This window comes from Myotis brandtii, unplaced genomic scaffold (genome assembly GCF_000412655.1).
Source record: "Myotis brandtii unplaced genomic scaffold, ASM41265v1 scaffold399, whole genome shotgun sequence".
Classification (NCBI taxonomy): domain Eukaryota; kingdom Metazoa; phylum Chordata; class Mammalia; order Chiroptera; family Vespertilionidae; genus Myotis; species Myotis brandtii.
This window is the reverse complement of record NW_005365325.1, coordinates 2,968,582-2,988,759: the sequence shown is the minus strand read 5'-3', so window position 1 is coordinate 2,988,759 and position 20,178 is coordinate 2,968,582. Positions and strand designations below refer to the sequence as shown.

At 37.0% G+C, this 20,178-nt stretch overlaps 1 protein-coding gene across 3 annotated transcripts in view; it reads left to right on the top strand.

Annotated features, from left to right (window-relative positions):
- METTL15 (methyltransferase like 15) overlaps positions 1-20,178 on the top strand; it is a 177,439-nt gene that overhangs the window by 2,557 nt on the left and 154,704 nt on the right. For all 3 annotated transcript variants that reach the window (XM_014545220.1, XM_005873075.2, XM_005873076.2), the window contains one exon: positions 3,834-4,114. In XM_014545220.1, the coding sequence (XP_014400706.1) occupies positions 3,851-4,114 (264 nt within the window). In that variant the 5' untranslated portion in view covers positions 3,834-3,850. The remainder of the gene's footprint in view (positions 1-3,833; positions 4,115-20,178) is intronic.

The following is a 20,178-nucleotide window of genomic DNA, read 5'->3' as shown; positions in this document are numbered from 1 at the left end:
GGGTTCAGGAATTAAGTTTTCAAAAGTTTTCTCTGCGGGGAAAACTGACTGCGATGATGGCAATGGTTAGTCCCACTGAGGAAGCAGTACCGCTCACCTTTGTGCTTCGACCATTAAAAGAGTAACCTGCCCAATTCCGTGGTCTCAAACAGCTAAGCTGAACTTTGCTGGCAAAGGAAAGTTAAATGGCTTAGGAAGCCACGAATTGGGCCAGGTTTCCGGACCCCCTGCTTTCTTGCTGGGACCAGAGGGTACATATGTTGCCTTAAATCATGTTGGGGGTGGCCGGTTCTTGGAGGACCGCCCCAGTGCTTTTGGGGTTCTGGTAGGAGACTGGGCTGCAGAGGACAGAGAAGGAACTTTGGAGTTTACCTCCTTCCAAGGTATTCAAGGAAACACCCAAAGAAGAAAAGTATTTTGGCCCTTACTCCATGTTAACCCATTTTAGTAGCCAATTGGTGCATAATAAAATCCTAAGGCTTTGTATTTTGAACATAGTTGAGTAAATAGAAATTGAATATAGAAGAAAAGAATTAATTGCTGGCAAAGGCAGCATTTTTTTTTTCCTATCCTACTTGCTTTGTCCCAGGTTGTTCTGATTCCTATATTAGAATTGATGTTTTGTTTTTTTAAACATTATTGAAGTCTGAACATACGATTTAGATTGTTTAAATACTCCAGATTGCACTATTTAGACCTATATATTGTATGTTCTCTGTTGAGTACCCCACAGTATACTGTATTTCCAGGTGGAGTAGGACCAAGCAATAGGATATTGGCTCCTTAAAAAAACAAAAGAATATAATTTATGAGATACCACAATAGTTAGTCAATATAATTAAAGTGCTCTTCAGTTACATAAGTGTATTAAATAGAGCCAGTGGTCTCTATGTTTATAGCATAGAGGTTAAAATGACAGGCTCTGGGGATAGAATGCTGGAGTTAACACTTATAGCTTTCTGGCTCTAGAGCTATCTGACCTTCTCACACAGTGTTTATTTGTTTTCCTCATCTTTACAATGGGAATAATAGTTCCTACCTCTAAGAGTAGTAAGGATTGAATGAGTTAGTACATGTGGTGTGTTTAGAATTATTTTTTTTGTAAATATATTTTATTGATTTTTTTTTTAGAGAGGAAGGGAGAGGGAGAGGGATAGAAGTTAGAAGCATTGATGAGAGAGAAACATCAATTCAGCTGCCTCTTGCATGCCCCCTACTGGGGATGTTCCTGCAACCCAGGTACATGCCCCTGACCAGAATCGAACCTGGGACCCCTCAGTCCGCAGGCCGATGCTCCATCCACTGAGCCAAACCGGTTAGGGCTGTTTAGAATTATTAATGGTACTTAGTAAGTGCTCAATAAATGTGAGCTTTTATTTTGTAAAAAATGTAAGAAATACTAAGTTAAAGGGTGGTTGAGTTTACTTGTATACACTATCTGGCAAACATAAAGCATAATTATTCATTTGGCTAATTTGTTACTGCTGAACAATCTAGTTTTACTTAAAACTCTCATTTCATATATATATATATATAATTTTTTTTTGCCATATATTTCCTGTGCCACATTTGCCACATAATTCTGTGTATTATGAATTTGGTAAAGTTGACATGTTATCCTCAAGGTAACATCTAGTTGATATTATATTTACATAATATTAAATATGTAGAGATAGGTATATTTATATTTCTTCTCTAGTTATTACATGTGATTAGCTTTTTAACATTATTCTTCATTTTCTAATGCAAAACTGAAGGAAGGCATATTTAAGTGGGCTTTATGTGTTTTTTTAAGTATTTCGAGAAAGTGTCTTTTTGTAAGGTTTGTCACACAAATGAAATTTTCTAAAGCAAACTGTGATAAAAATGTTAATTCTGTAGAATCTGGAATTTATCCATCCATTTATTTTCTTTTCAGAAAACATTAAGCACCTAGTGCGCATCTAATTTTGTGGCTATAAAGGTGTGGGTCTTACTCTTAAATGACTCATATTCCATGAGGAAGGGAGAGAGGTGTTAATTTGTTACTTACTGAAGTATTTCACATCAGAAGTGTTGTTTACAACCAATTGAGTAAAAAAACAATGTTTTCAATAGATCTTCTATTAATACACTTACATTCCTTCTGTGTTTTAAAGAGTTACATATTGCAGAATAAAATAGAGCAAGTATGAAAAAGTGAAGGATGTATCAACTTTTTATTTTATTTATTTATTTATTTAAGGTCAAGGGACTGATAATTAAAGCAGTGGTGGTTATGACATGGCAAAGTATGCTCAGCTTAGTGTTTACAAAGTTACTAGAGGCCCAGTGCATGAAATTCATGCATGGTGGGGTGGGGAGGAGTTCCCCTCAGCCCAGCCTGCACCCTTTCCAATCCAGGATCCCTCAGGGGATGCCTGACTGCCAGTTTCGGCCCAATCCCAGGGATCAGGCTTAAACCGGCAGTCGGACATCCCTCTCACAATCCAGGACCACTGGCTCCTAACTGCTCACCTGTCTACCTGCCTGATCGCCCCCAACTGCCCCCCCTGCCAGCCTGGTTGCCCCCAACTGCCCCCCTGTCGGCCTGGACACCCCACGCAGCCTGCTGTTCAGTCATTTGATCATCCCTCACTAACCCCCCAGCCTACCTGGTTGCCCCATGCAACCTGCTGTTCAGTTGTTTGGTCGTCCCTCACTAACCCCCCTGCTGGCCTGTTGACTCCACGCAGCCCGTTGGTCATTACTGTTACTGTGACGGCATCCAGACAATTTGCATATTCCTCTATTATTAGTATAGACCAGAGGCCCGGTGCATGAAAATTCATGCACTGGAGGGGGGAGGGTCCCTCAGCACAGCCTGCCCCCTCTCACAGTCTGGGAGCCTTCAGGGGCAGGAGGCAACCCGGCAATCACGGGAAGGCGACGCCCCATCACACCTCTGCTGCTGCCACTGCCGGCAGTGCAAGCCTCAGCCGGCCCTAGTTACCTGCTTCTCGGGCTGGGCCTGGGCAGCTGGGCAGCCGAAAGCCGAGGCTTGCCTGTGCCTCAGGCCGGTGCTGGGGGGACTGGGGGACTCCGGAGGCAGGTGCACGGGCGGGCCTGGCCTTGCTGCACACCTGCAGCCCCTGCGGACCTGAGGGGACTGGGCGCTGCCATCTTTGAGGGCATGGCAGTCAATTAGCATGGTGTGAGGGTCAATTAGCATATTCCCTCTTTATTAGATAGGTTGGTTTAGATTGAAAAGTACTTCATGAAATAGGTCATGGTGACATGATATCAGAGAGTATTCATGGTAAAATTGTGAGATTTTTACTTTTCTGGGACACTGAACACCTCCCTTTATTTTAGATGTACATGCATAGTCTTTTCTCAAAGTTAAATTGAAGATGAAATCTTGGTATTATGAGTAAAACAAATAGAAGAGCTTGAAATAAAAGACCACCTAAACCTAACATAGGATAATATTTATAATCCGTTTGGTCATCCAGATATCTTTTTCAAATAAACAGTTCTAATGCATTGAACTTGTTCTTTAGACTCTACTAAAATTCAAAAAAGTATATTTCAGAAAAATGACAACTAAATAATTAATTTTCACATTTCTGATGGTTAAAATATTAATGGTCTTGGGGTTAATTAGGCTACATTAAAAATTACATTTTCAGATTGTTTCTTAAATTGTTTTAGGTTCCTTGCTTTATATAAGGAGATTACTCACACTTGTTTGAGATGATGAGTCTTACACATTTTTGTGTGGTAATTATTATATACTAATTTGCTTTTTCCCAAGTATTATAACATCCTTTTAAAAAATCCAACAATCATGATATTTAACATTTTTTTTCTAGATTTGTTGACCTACAGAATGCTTCGCTATCCATACTTTCGTAGAACCTATAAAGAATGTCTTTCATGTTGGTTGGAAGCTGGCATATTTAATTTAGGTGTTAAAAGGATACATGCTACATCAGAAAGATATGATGAATATGAATCCCAGGAGCAAACAGATCAAGCTGGAGCTCATGAGTTTCACAGATCTCAAGACAGAGATTCTGAAGCTATGGGTAAACTACATATTCCAGTAATGGTGGATGAAGTTGTTCGTTGTTTGGCACCACAAAAAGGGCAGGTAAGTTCATTTGTTTTTATTTTTAAATTGTGATATAATTTGCTTATCTTAATATTCACAATTTTAAGTGGTGTGACTCATTGGATTTTAGCATATTCACAAGATTTTGCAATGATCACCACTGCCTAGTTCAGGAATGTGTTCATCACTCTATTATGAAACTCCATACTTGAAAGTATTCACTCTCTATTGTCTTCCTTTTTGAAAAAATTTTCTTAACATATTTTTATTCATTTCAGAGAGGGGGAGAGAGATAGAAACATCAGTAATGAGAGAAAATCATTGATAGGCAGCCTTTTGTATGCCCCATACTGGGGATTGAGCCCTGCAACCTGGGCATGTGCCTCGACTGGGAATCGAATCTTGACCTCCTGGTTCATAGGTTATCACTCAACCACTGAGCCATGCAGACTGGGCTATTGTCTCCACCCCCCCCCTTTTTTTTTTTACTTCTGACAACCGTTAATCTATTTTTTTGTTTGTATGGATTTGCCTAATATGGACATCTATATATATAAAAGCCTAAATGGCTGATCGATCGCTTGACCGGTAGCTGTGATGCACACTGACCACAGGGGGCTGACACTTAACACAGGAGCTGTCCCTGGTGGTCAGTGCGCTCTCCCAGTGGGAGCGCCGCTCAACCAGAAGCCGGGCTCATGGCTGGCAAGCACAGCTGCTGTGGTGTGAGCCTCTCCCGCCTTCATGGTAGTGCTACCGAGTGGCGCCAGGATGAGTGGGAGCCAGGATGAGCGGGAGCGGTGTGGCGCCCGCCCCAGCTCGGGCCTTTCCCCAGCCGCCTGCTGCTTCAAGCACTGCTACATCTGTTGGGGATGTCGGACTGCCAGTTTCAGCCCAACTGTGGGGATTATGCTGAAACCGGCAGTCCGACATCCCCCAAGGGGTCCTGGATTGCGAGAGGGCTCAGGCCAGGCTGAGGGACCCCACCGGTGCACGAATACATGCACTAGGCTTCTAGTTTGATATAAATGGATTTATACAATATGTAGCTTTTGCATCTGCTTTTTTTTACTTAGCATGTTTTCAAGATTTATCTACATTGTAGCACGAATCTCTGTTTCATTTTATCCCTGAATCATTTTGTTGTATGGATGTATCACTTTTTAAAAAAATCTATTCTTCAACTTATGACATTTATGTTTTTACATTTTGGCTACTGTGAATAATGCTGCTATGAACATTCATGTACAGCTTTTTGTGTGGACAATATGTTTTCAATTCTCTTGAGTATATACCTAGGCGTGAAATAGATGACAACTCTATGCTTAACTTTTTGAGGATCTGCCAAACTGTTTTCCAGAGCTGATTAGTTTTGTCAGATAAATATTTTAAAAGAAAAAGAACATTAGACTGGCTAAGTGGTAGGCTATGGAAACTGAATTCTACTTTTCATCTCCTTGAGAATTTTTGCATCTTTTCAGGAATGACTGGAGACAAAGGTAAAGATCTGAATTTTTCTTTTCTTGAGAGAGAGAGAGAGAGAGAGAGAGAGAGAATGATTCATTTATTTATTTTTAAGGAATTGATTCACATGATTATAGAGGGTTAATAAGTCTAAAATCTGCATATTAGGTTGGCAGGCTGGAGACCCAGGTAAGGGTTGCTGTTTGAGTCCAAAGGCAGTTTTCTGGCGGAACTCCTTTTGTTCCAGGAGTCAGTCTTTGCTCTATTAAAGTTTCCCATTAGATTCCATAAAGCCCACCCACATTATGGAGGGTAATCTGCTTTACCCGATCCAACAATTTAAATGTTAACCTCATTTTAAAAAAAAGCAAAACACCTTCACAGAAAAAAATCTAGAAAAATGTTTGACTATCTGGTATTAATACCACCCATAGTGTTAATATTAATACATAATATTAATAATCACACCTGAGTTACTTATAGTATTGCTGGCAGGATTATATGAGGTCTGAAATATGAAAATGTTTTAATATCTATAAAGAGGTCACAAAAATGTTAGGTAATATGATAGCCAAAAACAAAAAGTTAGAAACCTCCTGAAAATTATGCATATTTACAAATGGGAAAAAAAATCTTTATTATAGTAATTTTTTTTCAAATGTTATTTATAATTAAAGCTGATAATTTTTATCTTGCTGACTTTAGAAATATGATCTCTTATTCTAGAAACTACTGTTATTATCTAAATCAATCATTTTAATTTTAAAAGTCATACCTTGCTTCTTGAATTAAACTGCCCAAGTTTGAATCTCTTATCTAACATGCATGTGTGATCATGCACACACAGAGTTCTTAATTTTTTTTTGAGACTTCTTCAAATTAGATCGCACAGTTTTCATGAACTAAGTTCTGAGCTATATGCATAAGGTATGCTAGAATGTCTGGATGTTGCTCATGTATAAGCCCATCAGTCATATAACTTAGGTTTCTTTACAACAATACTCTGTTTCATTATCTTCAGGCAGTATATAACAAAATAAACCTAGTATTCTTAAATAGATAATTTGTATTAAACATCTAGCTCAGTGCTGTCGCATACATAGTAGGGACGCTACAATACATTTGAAAACTTAAGTTAAAGAATTTAGTTAAAAAAATTAAGTTGGATAAAACCTGTTAAAAATGACTTCATCAAAATGAAATTCTCTTCATTGTCTTTAAGATTCATAATGCAAGGATAACAATATCCTTACCTAAATGTTTTTTTTTATAAAGTATATATAAATATCTATATTATAAAAGGCCAGTGGCTGGAACGCATGGAGCACCTCGGTCCCTCCCCCCGCAGCCCATAGGCTCCGATTGCAGCAAGGCTGGTGACCAGTGGGGTGGCAGGCGCAGGGGGCATGGTGAGGTGTGCGTGGGTGGGCGGGGCAGTGAGCGCGGTGGGCATGGTGAGGTGGGTGCAGTGAGGCATGCGTGGTTGGGTGGGGCTGCGAGCACAGCAGGGTGGTGGGCGGGTGGGCGAGGTGCAGGTGGGCAGGGCACATGATTTCGTGTGCTGGGCCTCTATTATACGATACTAGAGGCCTGGTGCACGAAATTTGTGCATGGGGGGGGGGGATCCCTCAGCCCAGCTTGCACCCTCTCGCAATCCGGGACCGCTGGCTCCTAACTGCTCGCCTGCCTGCCTGATCACCCCTAACCTCTCTGCCTGCCTGCCTGATCGCCCCTAACTGCTCACCTGCCAGCCTGATTGCCTCTAACCACCTCTGCCTTGGCCCCTGCTGCTGCAGCTTCATCCGGAAGGACGTCTGGAATGACATCTGGAAGGTCGTTTGGTTGTCTGGTCTAATTAGCACATTATAGTTTTATAGATACTTGAGATATATATGAGAAGGGTGGGGCAGTTAGTAAAGAAGTAAAACTCAATTAAATGGCTTGTATTTGACCTATGGAATGAGAAAGAAATTGCATAAATTTGGTGAAACCTAAAAGTAAAAAACAAATTTATTTTACACTGACCCATGAAGTAGAAAAACAACCAAATACAAACAAACGCCACTAAGTCTCCTACTAAATCATTATTGGATCTGTGGTTTTTCTAAAACAAAGTGGAATAAAATTATAGACAGCCTACAGCTTGACCTACCCTGCTGTTTCATTCTGTTCAAGTTCCTGACAAATGTAATATTGTTTTATTTTGACATTTCCATTGTTCAGATTTGAGTTGGGTTTTCTAGTAACTTTTTATTTAAAGTTTAATTTTATGAATGTATTTCTGAATACTTTTATGTGAGGTACACTTAGAGACAATGTTATTTCTTACCTTTTCTGCTGTCTGGCAGACAGCTTTATTCACTATTCCCTTAATCTTCAAGTAATAAAGAACTGGTGACAGTCCTTGGACAGGAAAGGTCTGCATTTCTTGCAGATCCATTATTTGCTTTTTCTCTTCCTGAGCCTTTTCCCCAAAATCATTTTCCTTTGCAAGCAATGAGTCACACACTCACTTGTATCAATCGCCCACTTAATTACTGTTTTTCACATCACCTTCAATGGTGAATTGTAAATTAAACTTTTGGTCATAACAAGAACTTAAAAAAAATGTAGATATAGTTTTGAGTGAGGCCTTGGTCACCTAATAGTAATTTTTTTCCTTTAAAAAAATTTTTTTAAAAAGATGCTTACCTAAAGAAAATAATTGATTTTGGGAGTTTCTTTTGCATCCTAGCCAATTTACTATATATTATTTTAGCTTTGCAAATACATGCAAAACATGAGATTGATTTAAAAAAAAAATTCCTCTTCATCTCCCTTGAGAGGTACAGAAGGAATTAAATAAATATAATTCTTTCTCCTTGACCAGTTTTTATTATTTCATTTTCTGAATCAATCACTTTGTAAGAATGTATTACTTTTTCTAAGAACATTTTTCTTGTTCCTGGAGATGTTTGAATGTAGGCTACCATGGTCAATTTTTTATTCCTTATTTCTGAAAACTAGAGAAAATAAGCATGATCCAGCCTAATTGAAGATGGTGGCAGTTTGGAGGATGTAGGAGATTTGGTATTCTTTAGCATTAGTAGTGCTAATTTAGCTTGGTGGCTTGGAGTGATAAGTTATGATGGAGATAGGGAACATGCAAGATGAGTACCAGCAGCTTCGTAATTTTAGACAAGTAACTTCTCATGGTTGTGCCTCAGATTCCTCATCTATAAAATGGGGAAATATAACCTACCTCAGTATAGTCACTATGAGGATTAGATGAGTTTGTGTATATAAATTGCTTAGAGTGTTATCTTCCAAGTAGTATGTGTTTCATAAACATTTGCTGTTATTATTATGGGGATAGAAGGTCAGGATTGATAGCTAATACATTAAAATTCAAGAGAAAAATGCCAAGAGACAGCAAATACAGAAATAAAAATTTCAGCAAAGAAGGAGCCAACATGTCTGCAAGTGGAAAAGTACTCCTTTCTCTGCTTGGAACTGTCCTTATCACCATCCCTTAGGTCTTGAGTCAAATTTAATTTTCTCAGGGAAACTTTTTCTGAGTTTCCAGAGAAAGTGGGTCTCTCTGTTACACATTCATGGAGTCATATACTTTTCTTTCATAGCACTTAGATAATTTATAATTGTAATTTTTACGAGATTATTTGTTTAATGACATCTCTTGCAGCAGACTGCTCTCCATGAAGTCATGAACATATTTATCTTATTTGCCATTATATCTTCACTGCCTAGTTAGGTCTACAACATGGTTAGTTTTTAATGATTTTTAAGTGAATATATAAAAGTCCAAGTAAACTGGATGAAGACACCAACAAAAGGAATGTCCGTGGGTACTGAGGTACCTACTCTGGCCCACGACTTTCCTATGATTCCAGCCTCAGAATGGCAGGCCCAGTCTGATGAAGTAATTAAAAAACCTGGTGAAGGAACAGACACTAGGGCAGAGAAAGTGAACTGATCTAAACTGATGCAAAATAGGTTATGATAAACATCAGGCCAAGGTTGTAAGGTTGTGTTTATAAATATTCAAAGTATGTATAGTATCTTATCTATTTTACTATTGTAAAATTTTAATACTTCATAATTACTAGATTCTCCAAAGTTCTTATGATATCATATATGATCATTTTCTTTATAAAAAATTTATTGTACTCTGTATAATGGATTTTTTAAAAATATCATTAGCAGTATTTCACTTGTTTTACTTGAAAATCTTTATAATCTTTAATGGAGAGTAAACATAAAAGAGAAAGTATTGAGACTATATGCTTGCTCTCTTTAAATATTTAAGGTTGATTGATAACAGAGAAGAGGAGTTTAATTTATTTTGTTTTAACTCAAGTTATTGAAAAAGTTAGGGACTTTTCTAAGAGATAGAACCAGTGCTATAGCACCTGTAGGGTGATGCATTCAATTTTAAAGAACTATTAAAATTTCAGATGGAATAGATTTTCTAGATTTAGTGTTTTCTTTTCATAATTTTTTTTTTTTTCTGTGTAAACTCCTGTTCTGGTTTAGGAACAATCTGCTCTTTTTCAGTAAGGATTATGTCAACATGCAGGGAGAGTTTATGTATGGGTTAATCTGACCATGAGGTCTCCAAGTTCTGCGCCAAATCTTGGGAGCTTTGTTTACCTGGGTGTGTTCATGATCGAGAATCTACATCTACAGCCTTAAGTTCAGCATTGCTCTCTACATTTTTAAGCATGTGCAGCAAAAATTCAGCACTCTCTTTGGGCCACCAACTCTGTGTCCTGCCCTACACCTACCAACTTCATCATTGTAACAATGGAATCTCACACATTGCTTCTGTAAAGTGACATCCTTAAGGTACTTGGTGGCTTTCCGGTTGGGCATAACCTTGATGACCTGGGCAGTTTCATGGACTTTCTTAAAATGAAAATTTGAACCTCTTGATTTAAATGATTTTGTGCAGTTTTCTGAATCAAGCAAATAGCGAACTATTTTTAGAGGTCATCTCAGGGAGCTTACAGGAGGAGCTCCTTTCTGTTATTTTTTATAGGCCTCTTTGAAGCAAATTTTCATTTTACATTTTATTTTATTTGAAAAATGTTTCTGTCTTAAAAAATCATGTAGCTATTTAAGTGACCTTTGTATCAAAATACCTTCTGGAGTGTGATATTTCCAGTGTTGCACTGGTATATATTTAACACCTTGCTGAGGGCCAGGAGAGGGTGTGGATTTAAAAAGACAAAACCCCTGATTTATTTTGTTTGCAGATTTCCATGATTTCTATATTCCTAGTATGGCCCATTTCAAGCTACCACCCTGATGTCACTGAGTGTAGCATTAGGAAGAAATTTGGTGTAGCTGGCTCTCTCCAGCTGGTGTGAACAACGCTGGGTTTGACTCTGATGATTGATGCTATTAAATATTAATGAATAATATAATAGTAAAACATTTCACTTGACAATTCTGAAAATTGGTATAGTCTAGAATTTTATTCCTTTTCTCATTAGAATCCCCTAGTTAACACTTATGTTTTATGTTTCTCCATCCTCCTCTCTCTAATAAACGATCCATCTCAAATATAAAACAGATAAAAAAGGGTGTAGTGTATCATAACTTTGTTTATGTAATTTACTTGTTACAAAGTCAATTATAGAACATTGAGGTGCTTTGAAATCAGCATCAGTATTTTTTTCTTTTGCACAATTTAGATACACAGATAATTATGAAATGTAAAGTTGTTTTTCTTTTTAATAGTCTTCCTAGAGTCTCAGCTTAATTTTTAATTAAATAGCAATGGAAAGAGAATTTTAATAAAATCAGAAGAGCATGTTATATATTAATAAATATATTAATTAAAGATTCAATATAGCAAGAAGATATAACCATTATCAATGTAACCATTAGATGCATAAATCTAAGGTCAGATCAGGAAAATATATGAAACAAAAACTTACATAATTGAAGGGAGAAATAGTATTACAACAATAGTTAGATACTTCAATACCCCACTCACAATAGTCTATAGAACAACCAGACAGAATATAAATAAGGAAATAGAGAACTTAATAAACTAACTAGATCTAACAGACCTACATAGAATATTCTACACAACAACAACAGCGTACATTCTTGTCTCAGATGCACATTAGATATTTTTCAGTATAGACCATATGTTAGGCCATAAATTAACTTTCAATAGATTTTAAAGCTAGATATACAAAGTATTTTTCCTGAGCATAATGGTATAAGTTAGAAATCAGTAACAGGATGAAACTGGAAAATTCATGAATTTGTCAAATTAAACAATACGCTCTTATGCAACTAGTGGATCAAAGAAGAAATCACAAGGGAAATTAGAACATACTTAAAGATAAATGAAAACAAAAACACAACAAAACTTATGACATCAGCGAAAGCAATAAATGGTAAAATTTATTGCTATAAATAGTTAAATTAAAAAAAAAACAAGAAAGACAGCCAATCAGTGATTCTCTGTCATCATTGATGTTTCTCTCTCACTCTCCCTTCCTCTCTAAAATCAAATATATATATTTCAAGCTACCATAAATATATCAATCAATATATTGCTATATTGAATCTTTAATTAATATATTTAATTGATATATATATATACTAATATATTAATTGGAAGAGCTCAAATCAACAACCTAACTTTAAAATGTAAAGAACTAGATAAAGAAGAACAAACTAATCTTGAAGCAGAGGGAAAGAAATAAAGATTAGAGCAGAGGTAAATGAAATAGAGAGTAGAAAAACAGAAAATCAACTAAACCAAATGGAAGGGATCAACAAAGTTGACAATCTTATTTTGATGGACTAAGAAAAGAAGATTCAAATTACCAAATTGAAGATGGGGATATTACTATCAATTCTACAGAAATAGAAAGGATTATATGAGAATTCTATGAACATTTGTATGCCAACATGTTGGATAACCTAGATGAAATAAACACATTCTTAGAAACACAAACCCTACTACAACTAAATCATGGATAAATAAAAGAATTTGAATATACTTATAAATTATAAGGAGATTAAATAGTAATTAAAAATCTTATGATAAAGTTCTAAACCTGATGGCTTATACACCATGACCAAGTGGGATTTATTTTTGGAATGCAAGGATAGTTCAACATAAAATATTTGATAAAGGTAATAAGCCACATCAAAGAAATGAAAGGTAAAATAACATACTCATCTCAGTTGAGCAGAAAAACATTTGACAATACTCAACATCCTTTCATGATAAAAACACTCAACAAATTGTGAATAGAAGGGCACTACCTCAACTTAATAAAATCTCATATGAAAATCCATAGTGAAAATATTGAACTCAATGGTGAAACTGAAAGCATTTCTTCTAAGATTTTAAAAGAGCAGAAATGCCTGCTTTCATCACTTCTATTCAACATAGCACTGGAAGCTGTATTTGGAGCAATTAGGCAAGAAAAAGAAGGAAAAGGCATTTAAATTGGAAGGGAAGAAGTAAAATGTTCTGTTTGCACCTGATGTTATCCTTATAGATTTTACACACAAAAAATGCTAGAACCAATAAATTAGTCCAGTAATGTAGCAGATACAAAGTATATGCACAGAATTTACTATACATAGATAATCAATAATCTGAAAAAGGAAAGTACAGAAACAATTTTATTTGTAATAGCATAAAAAATAATAAAATGCTTAGAAATTAATCAAGGAGGTGAGAGACTTGTACAATGATAACTATAAAATATTGCTGAAAGAAATTAAAGAAGGCATAAAAAAGAAACACATCTCATAATCATGGACTAGAATACTTAATAAGGTTAAAATGTCAATACTACCCAAAATGACCTACAGTTTCACTGAATCCATATCAAAATCCCAATGATGTTTTCTGCAGAAATAGAAAACCCATTCTGAAAATTATATGGAATCTCAAGGGACACCAAATAATCAAAACAATTTTGAGAAAGAATAAAAGATCCAGAGACAGAGAAGCATTGATCAGACCTTCAAACCTCAGAGGGAAGGTAGGTAGGGGGGGGGTAAGGGGAAGAGATCAACCAAAGGACTTGTATGCATGCATATAAGCATAACCAATGGACACAGACACCAGGGAGGTGAGGGCATGAGCAGGGGACGGGTAATGGGGTGTAAGGACACATATGTAATACCTTAATCAATAAAGAAAAAACAAACAAACCTGAAGGACTCCTAATTCCTGATTTCAAAAGTTACTATAAAGCTATAATTACCAAAGCTGTGGTACTGGCATAACATCAGACATATAAACCAATGAAATAGAATAGAGAACCCAGAAACAAACTTTTGCTTATCTACTCAATCGTGCCTTTAATGTTATATAGTTTAACAGCTGCTTAAAGTTTTAGAAGTGAATGCATTGTTTATAACTAAAAAGGGCAATAACATGTTCATGCTTATTTTTCCACAATGATATGGTACTATTAAAATATTTACATGTATGTAGATAAACAACTGTGTAATTATAGTAATTATTATATTGCGTTTTTAAATTATCGCAGTGTTTTTCTTGAATGTATACTCACCCTTTCCAGTGAGTTTAGTATCCATGAGAATATTCTTGCTTTTCTGCCAGGGAATTAATGTATTTTTGAAACTGTATGTAATTCTCCTCATCAGAGTTCAGAAGCAAATTATAAATAGAGGATATGGATAAATAAGACCAGTAAGTTATTCGATTCTTTTGACTTTCCATTGTCTTTTAAATTATAATTTGGTCGTTTTTGTCATCCAGAAGCTGAATTTCTACTTCATTTTTGCTATGAAAAATTAATAAAATATTATTAATAACAATATAGAGTAGTATAAGATTTTACTAATTTTTAAACATTTTAATTTAAAAAAGATATTATAGTTTTAAAAATCACTGGCCCAAATACAACTCAATTAAATGTGGTTCCATAGTTATGAAAAATGATCTTCTATGTCTAAAGGTCAGACATATATACTAAATTTTTAAATTTATTTAAGAGCTGTTTTTCTAGGTCATTAAATAGAGATCCAGGAAGAAAACATGTCCATTCTGTGAGGGAAGCTCGTACAAGTGAGGCTTATTGTTCACAATGCACATTCGTATGAGTCATCTTAGGTACTGGTTACTCTTTATTTAGGTCAGCACTAGTCCCTGATCAATAGTCTAATCATAGTTACTGCAAGAGGCTAGGCCCAGTGGTTCTGTCTTTTCTATTGTTTTTCTAAGTTCCATATTATTTTTTGTTAAGAGAAGTAGGGAGTGTACCTTGACCTTGTGTGTTCTCATAACATTTTATTTTACTGTTCTTCCACTACCTTCTCCTCATATAACAAACTATTACTGAGCAGTAAACATACTTAAAATGTTATTTTATAATAAAACAAGTTTCAAAGCTTTATGGTGAATCATCTTGTTGTAATGTTCTGTGAATTTTCTCTCTCTTACTTGTTCTTTGTGTGTGCTCATTTTTATCTCCTTTGGGTAAAACAAATACCATTTACCAGGAGGTAATATGCATTTAAAGATTTTATTTACTTTGATGAGTGTTGTCTTAGAAAGTGTTTATATACTTTTTTTTAGCAACTTATTTTCTCTTTCTTGTTCTTTATAAACATTATATACTTGGCTTTTTAGGTCTTTGATATATGAGATGTCATATCACTACATATACTAATTTAAGCATATATTTTATCCTTGTCATATTTATTTTCTCTTTGTGGCATACAGTATTCTATGTTTATAATTAAATTTCCATAAAGAGCCTAATTTTTTCTTTTGTTGTATTTTTTCTTTCTTTCTGGAAAGCAAAAGAAATTAACTCCGAATATTGAATGTATTCATAAAGATGGAGGATTTTCCACATGAGGCCAATGTATGCTGGGAAGAATATTATTAATAATAACAATATAGAGTTGTATAAGATTTTACTGTTTGCAGAACACTTTCATATATTATTGTCTGTGCTTTTCATTAGTACTCATCTCAGTAGCGTTTTGTACAAAGTATCATGTTACCTATAGAAAGGACAGGAAATATTTCCAGTGTTTCTGTTCTAATGGAACCATGTAATAATAAATGGTATGGGTTAGAATTAAATGCTTCTAGCTGGTAATCTGATTAAACGATGTGCTTTTCCCCCTAGATTGTTAGTGTTAGTTCTTATGTGTCTGGTGTTGGCCTACAAGATCTTCAGAACCTGTACCAGGCCCCTTAATTCCATAGGTTAGCCAGTTGGGTTTTGTCCTTAGAGAAGAGATCACTAGCCTCCACAGTACACTAGAGACTGTTTCAATGCTCAGTTATCCAGAGCACATTATGCTGCCTTTGCCATCACATCACAACTCATTGGTCAGCTCACTGGGTTTTTCAGAGCTTATTCCCAGATTGATCGTTCACTCTGTCAAGAAGACCTTATAGTTATAATGACAGGAGAGGGAGATAAATCGCTCATAGAAAAGTATAGGATAAATTGGGTACAGCCATTAAGTGACTGAGGCTTAGAAATGAAGATAGAGGAAAGGGTGGTGTCAAGGGAAGGAAATTGTAAAAGGATGCTTTGAAGGAAGAATGGTAATACTATAAAGGGAAACAAACAATCTTCCATCTTCTCTGTATGTTTCCCGTCTTTCTCCAGCAACTCGCTGCTGCATGTCTGTTCTCTATAGTTTTGCTTTGACTTTTCCTGTGTAGCAGAAATCGTGAGAGAATTAAAACAAACTTAGTCATCCTCCCCCTTTCCAAATGATCTTCATTATGGTTCTATGAAGACTAACTTTCACCAGTACAGGATATCATACCCAGATGATTTCTTCTTTCAGCAATATATGTGAAACCAACATTTTTAAATAGAAAGCCTTGATTTTGATCCATTTTAAAATGATCAAAATAGTGAACTACTTTAATGAATGAACATGAAACCAACTTCTCTTCCTAGGGACTACTTTAGAATTTAAATACAAAGCAAGAGATTTTTCAGAAAGGGGAGAATGGAGATAACTATGAGAGAGAAATGTTTTATAATGTTTTCTTGTTTTAATATTTATTTTTGGAACATCATGTTAGTAATAGAAACTGCCCAGATTTTTCTACAGTTAAGTTTTCCCCAAGAGCCATTGGTAACATACAAATTAAAAAAAAAATTATTTCAGGATTTATACAAAGTAAGTATTATGAATTCTTTGAGAAACTCATATCAAGAACATTCAGTCATTTCTGTTTAATGTTACTAGGCCTTCTGAAAGCCAGGAATGAGAAGAGGTGTTAGAGTCAAATTCTCCATTTCCTGTAAAGTCTTCTGTATGTAGATTGACACCATTCTGGTTTGATTATGCTGAATATATAATTAGCTTACAATTTATTGGAGGAGACATTTATCAAATAATCATCCAAGTGGAATTTCTGAGCCTTTTGCAATTGGATAAAGATAAATAGAATCCATCTAAAATTCTGAGATTTTTGTTTATTTTATTTTTGTTTTCAGTGTGTTCTAATTCTCAATTTTTTATTTACACTCAAGAAATCTCACTTAACACACTTGGTTTTATAGTTACCTGTGGAAAAATCTAAAAATGGTTTTTATAAATTATTAATGCACTAATTTTATCAGAAATATTATTTTTGAAGTTGTAACCATAAAAATAAAAAAGTGTTTTTTGTTCATGGCTAATTAATTGATATTTATTGACTACCCACTGAGTATGTTTCAGTTCATTTGGGCTGCTATAACAAAATACCACAGACTGGGTAGTTATAAACAATAGACACGATCTTTGCTCCAAAGGAGCTTATAGATTAGTGGGGGAGACAGACTTTATCCTATATAATAAAAGCCTAATATGCAAATTGTCCCCTTGGGTGGTTGTTCGACCGCTCGCTATGACGTGCACTGACCACCAGGGGGCGGCGCAGAACATAGCGGGTGTCGGTGATGCGGCGCTGGCAATGGGCGGCAGTGGAGGTGTTGCTAGCCCCAACGAGGGCGGGGACGCAGTGGGATGGTGGAGCAGGTGAGCGGGCAGCACCAGGACAAGAAGGCGGGTGTCAGTGGGGGGGGGGCAATCACCTGAAGACAGCAACCAGTGACAGTGGTGAGAGGCAGGGCCCCGGTGCTGAGAGAGCCGGGTGGGTGACCCAGCCCTGATCAATTGCCCCGCAGGCGGGAGAGTGGAGCAGGTGCGGGGGCAGTGCCAGGCGGAGCTGCGAGGCTGTGAGACTTGGGGCGCGAGCTGTGGCCTGATCTCCAGAGGCAATTTGTGCAGAGGCAAAAATGCATGGGAAAGCAACACTTGCTGAAGCTCACATGAATGATTGTCTAAGGATATGGAATTTGTCTTGTTGGAGATGGGGAGCTTTGATAATTTTCTCTCTCTCATGCCCTCAGATTTGGCATTGACTCTGGAGTTGAAGCTCATTTGGGGCTAGGATGGAAAGATGGGCAATTGGGTTGGAAGATATGGGGCTTTTATTTGAAATGTCTACTGACAGAAATGAGAGGCTAGAGGAAGGAACTAGATATGGAGATTAAATGTACTGCAAAGGTGATATTTAAACTCTTGAGACTAGATGTGATTGTCAAGGCAGAAAGAACACCTTGGATAACATGTACATTGAATATCAAATCAAAAATTTGGGAGGTAAAAGAAGGGATATGAAAAGTTGGTACATATGTTAAGTAAGTAAGAACATGAATGGCTGCATAGTCTAATCCAGTAGTCGCCAACCTTTTGGACCTCACGGACAACCAGTGGTCCGTGGACCACCGGTTGGTGACCGCTGGATTACTCTGGACCTATTGGCCCAGGACTTAAAGCAGTGATTCCCAAAGTGGGCGCTACTGCCCCCTGGTGGGCGCTGCAGCAATCCAGGGGGGTGGTGATGGCCACAGGTGCATTTGGGGGCATATATCTTTCTGTTTAATTGCTATTAAAATTTAAAAAAAATTAATTTCCAGGGGGCGCTGAGTAATATTTTTTCTGGAAAGGGGGCGTTAGGCCAAATAAGTTTGGGAACCACTGACTTAAAGGAAAAGGTTCTTTTGAATAGATCAAGTAAAAGGTGAAAATTATTTATACTAATACTTTCAATAACTGGAAATTTTTTTTTACTTGTATTTAGGATTAAGTCTTCTTTTGCTATAATTAACAATATTTTATCCTAATTCCACAAAACTTGTTAATAAATGTTTACATGTAAAGTGTGTCTGGCACTTAGTAAACATTTTATCAATTACTACAAGTCCAGCGCATGATATCGCGCGGGTCGTGCTTGCAGCCCTGCCCACCCGCGGCAGTCTTTGGTCGTTTCGGTGTTAGGGCCGCTGGGTTTTTATAATACAGACTAGTGGCCCAGTGCACGAAATTTGTACACGGTGGGGGGTTCCCTCAGCCCAGCCTGCATCCTCTGCAATCAGGGACCCCTTCATCACACGGAGCTGGGAGGAGGCAGGACTCCCAGGCAGGCCTCGCTGCACGGAGCCGGGGGACCCCCAGGCAGGCCTCACCTCCCGGAGCCAGGGGACCCACCTCCTCCTGGCTCTGCCCGCGGAGCCGGGAGGAGGCGGAACTCCAAGGCAGGCTCCGTGCCGTGCACGCAGCGTCAAGCCCAGCCCTGCCTTCCTGCGCGCACCTGCTGTGCGCACAGCCATCCTGTGACGGTGTGAGGGCATCACGGTGTGACGACTACTTAGGAGTTTATTAGTAAGAATAGTTCTACTTACTTTTATATTTGAAACATGAGGGCTAAAATAGTGAACAACTAGATTTGTTAGGGGAGGGAGAGAGAGAAAAAGAACATAAGTAGATGTACACTTGTAAGAACTAGAGTAGTTGTGGATAGAGCATCTGAATTTAAAATTTCAATTAGAATATGTTGAGCTGATGAAAGGTCCAGCAACTAACTGAGAGTTGAAGGTCACTGGATTTGAGATAGAACATATTGTAACATATCAGAGGTTTGTACTTATAAACAGAATGACTGAATGCAACATCTGCACATGTAGTAGACTGACAAGGGGGTGTTGTACTGACCACTTACTAGTAAATATGAAGAGTGGCATTGCCAAACTGGGATTTGATTTTCTGAATGCCCAACTATTCTTGGTAAAGTTTCTCTCAATTACACAATAGTTGTATTCCTAGAAAATTCAGTTCTTGTGTACTCTAGTAAGTACTGAGTGACATGTAAAATAAAGTTTGGTTTCCGACGTAAATAATTTTCCTCCTTCTCTCCTTTCCCCTTTGATGAACTGTATGCCATGTAGAATTTGGGTTATTTTGCAACATCCTGCTGTGCATTTCAGGAAGGTCATCCAGCATTCCTGTACTTCATCCATTAAATGCTGGCAGTATCCTCCAATTTTTTGTTCAGTCAAAACACAGTTTCAAATGCTCCTATTGAGCACCACTGGGTTAGGGGAAAGGAGTCCCAGAGTAGGATGTGGAGTAATTAGACCCAAGGACAAAGGGTCCTGTTTTACAGTGACTTCAAACCTGGAGATGTTAGGAAGGGAATTAACTGGCAACAAAATTTCAGGTAGAATCCTGATGTAAAGTTCTAGTGTTTCAAGATAGTAAAGTTGTGGGGTTTTTTTTGTTTTTTTTTTTACCATCTCAGCCTCCTGTCCTTATTAACT